This window comes from Nannospalax galili, unplaced genomic scaffold, assembly GCF_000622305.1.
Source record: "Nannospalax galili isolate Female #2095 unplaced genomic scaffold, S.galili_v1.0 scaffold646, whole genome shotgun sequence".
NCBI lineage: Eukaryota > Metazoa > Chordata > Mammalia > Rodentia > Spalacidae > Nannospalax > Nannospalax galili.
The window spans coordinates 2,126,656-2,131,786 of record NW_008355279.1 but is presented as its reverse complement, the minus strand read 5'-3'; the positions used below and the strand labels follow the sequence as shown (position 1 = coordinate 2,131,786).

The following is a 5,131-nucleotide window of genomic DNA, read 5'->3' as shown; positions in this document are numbered from 1 at the left end:
TTTCCACAAAGTCTGTGCGCCATAAAACATAATCCCCCTCCTGACAAGGTGGCCCGCACCAGGGAAAGCCAATCATTGGGCATGAGCCAGTTTTCACTTATATTTTCAAGGAGGGCTAGTGTGTACGGGGCGGTAGGCCCGTAGCCTGTCATGGCCGATTTCAGCTCCTTTAATTCTTTTAAGTCTCAATTGGCCTCCAACATCAGGGAAACCCTGTCTCAAAGAGACAAAAAAAGGGGGGATGCTCAAGATGGAAGGGAGTATTCTCTAGGCCTTCCATTCCTTTCGCTTTGTAAGGACAGGGCTTCATTTCTGGAGCCCATGACTTTAAACTTCCCAGCTTTCAGAACTGTGAAAAATGTATTTCTATTGTTTATAAAATGCCCAGTGTGTGGCAGAATAAAGAAACTATGACAAGCCAATTAATCAGATTTTCAGTTTTTTAGATATAATGACTTAAGACCAGGCTGCAGCTCTTTAAAAGTAAGTCTATTTAGAAAAAAAAAAAGTAAAACAATAACCATTACCTATTTAGTGGTAATATGTCCAGTGTATTTTCTTCTGTTACTTTTTCAATAAACCTTTAGAGAAAATGATTTTGGTAGGGTGTGGGGCACCAGCTTATAAACTAACATTCTGAACAGATGAGTCGGTCAATTTGCCCAGCAACCACAGCTAATAAGTAGCATAGCCAACATCAAAACCCAGGCACACTGCTCAGATCCCATCTTCCTGCTGCATTACTCTGCATCCATAAACAATGGATCAGAACAGTGCACACATCTAGATAGGAGCTATGAAAATAACTGTAGTTTGGGACATAATTTGCTGTTCCTCTAGGAAACCCAGAGAGAAAAATAAACACTACATTGATGAAATAATCCTACACATTGCATTTTTACCTGTCAGAAGTGTAGCCAAAAATAAATGCTCCCAGCAAGACTCCAAACATAAATAAGGGCTGGATCAGGACTGCATACCATTTTTGGTCACAGACCAGGTTCAATTCACACACCACAGAATTTCTCCATTTGCTTTGGTCATATACATAGCCATCAGAGCAAGGAATGTCACGCTTGTAGCCCGTGTACTCATAGTTCACATGGGATGTGTTCTCCCTCCAAGTCCTGCTACACCTTGTGAGTTCCCAGATCTCCCCATTCTGCAGCTCTACTGTGATATGATCTTTCTGGTCTGGGGACAGCAGGGCCAATATGTCCTCCAACCTCCAAGCAGAAAAGTTGTGGAAAACAGCCTTTTTCACTTGGTCCGGGGATTGCAGACATGCTCAGGGATAACTGACATGACCACAGAACTGAAGTAGTGGATACCGCAAGCCATGTTCTGGTAGGCACATATAACATATAGGATTACCTGGAATCTGTAAAGAGAAGAAAGCACTAGTTATTGTATCTGACCAATCAGTGGGAAAAGAACACAGGGAAATAAATATGAAGGGTCTCGAGCAGGTTGACCTTAATACATATATATATGTGCCTGTGTGTGTGTATGATACATATATACACAGAGATGGGTAAATACAGAAATCGTTGTAGGTACTGTGTGTGTGTGCCTGCACACGTGTGACCTAGCTCTGTTTACTGAGATGATCTAGAAGCAATGACAAATCAATAACAGCAAACACATCCCTTCCAAAATCTTGGTTTCTAAATATTATTCTCCAATAAAAGGAGCCAGGAAAAAAAATAGCTGGTCTAAGATCATGACACAGAAAATACAACATAAGCCTGGATATTGTATAGTATCAGAACACAAGAGAATGCTCAAAACACAAAAAGATGAGGACACGCAAAATAGAGGGGGAGGAGAACCAACCTGTAAAGGCTCCTAATATTGAAAGATGAGACTGCTTAATCTACTAAATAAACAGTGTATAGTCCAATGTATAAAATAAACAAGCATGAATCTATACTGAGATGTGTCAACTTGACTGGCTTTGAAAAGGCCCAAGCTGATATAATGCTATTTATGAACGTGTCTTGTAGGTGTTTTCAGAAAAGATTAGCCTTTCAGTCAGTAGACTGAGCAGAGCTCAGCCTTATCAATAAGGTGGGCATCATACTGTCCTTCAAGGACCTGAATAAACCAAAAATGTGGAAGAGCATGCTCACACTTTCTAATGGAGCTGGGACATTACTTTTCTCCTGTCCTAAGACAACCAGAGCTCTTATTTCTTAGATGCTTGGACTCCAATTGGGACTTAAATTCCAAGTCCATCATTTCTCAAGTCTTTGGTTTAGGACTGAATACACCACTGGCTTTCCTGGTTCTCCAGGATGCAGATGGTAGTGTTATGGAAAAAATCAGAGACCAGCAGCCAAAGTCAGGTGAGGAGAGGGAGTTTAATATCCTGCTAGCAGGACTGACCCATGGGTCCTTCAGTAAAGGAGTCAGACCCCTTGTTTAAGTTTTGGGGGCTTTTATATTCATGTGTGAAGGATGAAAGCAGAAAGTACATAGCACATACATTATAAGTAAGGTAACACAGGGCTGCAAAGGCTACAGGAAGGTGAGAGCCTTGGGAACCAAAGAATTCTATCCAGGGGCGCCCCAGGGGGCAGGGGGGAAGACTCCTGTTCACCTCCCCCATCTCTATCTCCTGTCTCTGAGCTTTTCCTGCCCCCAAATTCTTAATTACTATCACATTCCAAGAGCTTTTAGCATCCATTTGGTGGGCTGTTCTGTTTCTATTATAGCAGTCATGGAGCTGCTCAACCTTTTTAACCATAAGAACTAATTCCTGCAGTAAATCACTCATACACACACACACACACACACACACACACACACCTCTGGAGATCCCTGATAAATACAGACTTGGGTTCCAAGAATGATTCTAGAGGAACAGAATTTCCAGAACAGGTTTTCTCCGTTGGTTATAGAGTTTCCAGAATTGGCTCTCCAATTCAATTTAAAGATGCTAAAAATAAAGAGAATACTGATAATTCATGGTATGGACTGTTTATAGAGATACACAAAATGCATGTACTAGAGACATCTCATCAACCGTTTGGAAGAGGCAAGAAGTTTAGAGACTGTATAAAATACCTTTGAACAACTAAGGAATATAAGTGCATGGGTTGGCTGTTCTTGTCCTTGAGCTGAGTGGTAAAAGAGGATGAGCTCAGGGGTTTTGACAATAAGAGCTGCATAAGAGACCTGAAAGCATCTAGGTGGACTGTACCCTTGAAGAGATACATAAAGATATTTATGTCTTTGTCTGTATATAGGCTCCTATATACATATACATATTCATATGTATACACATGCATACACAGATACATAAGGAAGAAGGAAGGGGACAATGAAGAGAGGGAGGGACAGTGTTCTATTGGCTCATTTCTCTAGAGAATCTTGACAAACCCACACTAATAATGATTGAACAAATGAAAGGAAAGAGGTCAGTCTTTCTTGTAGAGTTCCAGTTACTATCTGTAGAGTCCCCTCTCCAGGGAGTACAGTTTAATTCCTACAATTCCTTGACAGTGCATCTGACTTAGTGTCTTGTTTCCAAAGAATAGAGTGGGACTGAACTATCTCAGCTAATTAACCTAACCTAAGTTATTCCATTTTGCCTAGAATAGCCATTTCAGAAGTGCCCTTTCCTCTACTCATGGGAAATACCCAGAAGGGAGAGGCAACCTTCAGTTCCAAGAAATGGCCTAACTGCAAAACCACTGAATGTTCTGATCAGGCCCTGCACCTGGCTAACTGCTTAACTCGCTTCTGTAAGCTCACCTCACTTGCCCGTGCAATAACAGGTTGCTGATTGGTAAATTCAAATTTTGTTATGTGAACCTGATTGGCCCACTGATGTTCTGTTTAAACCATGTTTCTGTAATCCTGTAAAACCTCTGGCTGGCTGATGCTCGGGGCTGCTTCTATTCCCAACATAGACAGCCCAGTCTGCCAAAATAAAACTTTACCTTGCTACTTTTAATTAAGTGGTGTTGGTGATTTTTATTCGGAATCTGGCATATAACAGGATAACCTAAATTAATTTTTTAAAAGAAAAGCCATCTAAAAAAGGAGTAGCAAAAGAGGAAAAGGAGTGATTTTGTAATGAGAAAACCTAGCAAACACAACTTTGCCAACTACAGATGGTTAACATCACAAAGGCATGATGTAGCTGTATGATTTGATGAGGATGCTTCACCTCTGTGGTTTTTCTTTTAAAAAAATAAATAAAAATAAAAGCCCACCATTGGAGCACAGCTATAATCCCATGGCTGAGGAGGTGGAGGCAAAAGGATTAAAATTTCAAGGTCAGCCTCAACTACAAAGTGACTTTGAGGTCAGCCTCGGACACATGAAATACTGTCTCAGAATTATTTTTAAAATGATGGTCAAGGTCATTTAAAAAAAAAAAAAAAAAAGGAAAGAAAAACTGAGAAAACTGCCACAGACCAGGAGAGCAGGAAAGTAAGACAACTAAACATGGTGTGGCACTGTGATGTCACCCTGCCTGGAAAATCTAGTGAAATTCAAAGAAAGTGTGCAGTGAGTCAATAGTAAAGTATTAATAAATATGTCTGACAAATTGCCAAGTCTGTGAAATGCTAGCTGTTCTATTCAGCTCTCTATTGCTGTGATAAAAACACTGACCAAAACCAACTTGGGGTGGGTGGGAGGGAAGGGTTTATTTCACCTTCAACTTACAGTTCAACATGGAGGGGAACGAGGGCAGGAGCTCAGGGCAGGAACCTGGAGCACAGACCACGGAAGAAGGCTGCTTACTGGCTTGCTCCCTTGGCCTGCGCTCAGCCTGCTTTCTTTTTTTTTTTTTTTTTAATTATTTATTTAATAACAACATAATTAGAAGAAGCATTTTATTACAACAGCATTGACATATTCAATAACAATTTCCAGAGCTAAGATGCATCACTTTCAAAATTGGCTGTAAATTTTTGGGTTTACAGTTGAATTAATACGGTTATATAATATTGTACTCAGTATAAACCCTGTAAGACATAAAATCGAATGAGTTTTTAACCTTTAAAAAAGATCTCCATTTCATTTAAAAATATGCTGTTTCCTACATTTTTAATGCTACTAACACTTAGATGTTTGCACATGTCTTTAATCTCTATATATCTGATGATTACTAGAC

At 40.1% G+C, this 5,131-nt stretch overlaps 1 protein-coding gene across 1 annotated transcript in view; it reads right to left on the bottom strand.

The window, feature by feature from the left end:
* Positions 1–5,131, bottom strand: part of Slc22a16 (solute carrier family 22 member 16) — a 78,270-nt gene that overhangs the window by 67,135 nt on the left and 6,004 nt on the right. Inside the window, 2 exon segments of the mRNA XM_008852451.1 lie at positions 903–1,275; positions 1,278–1,381. Of these exon segments, the coding sequence (XP_008850673.1) occupies positions 903–1,275; positions 1,278–1,381 (477 nt within the window).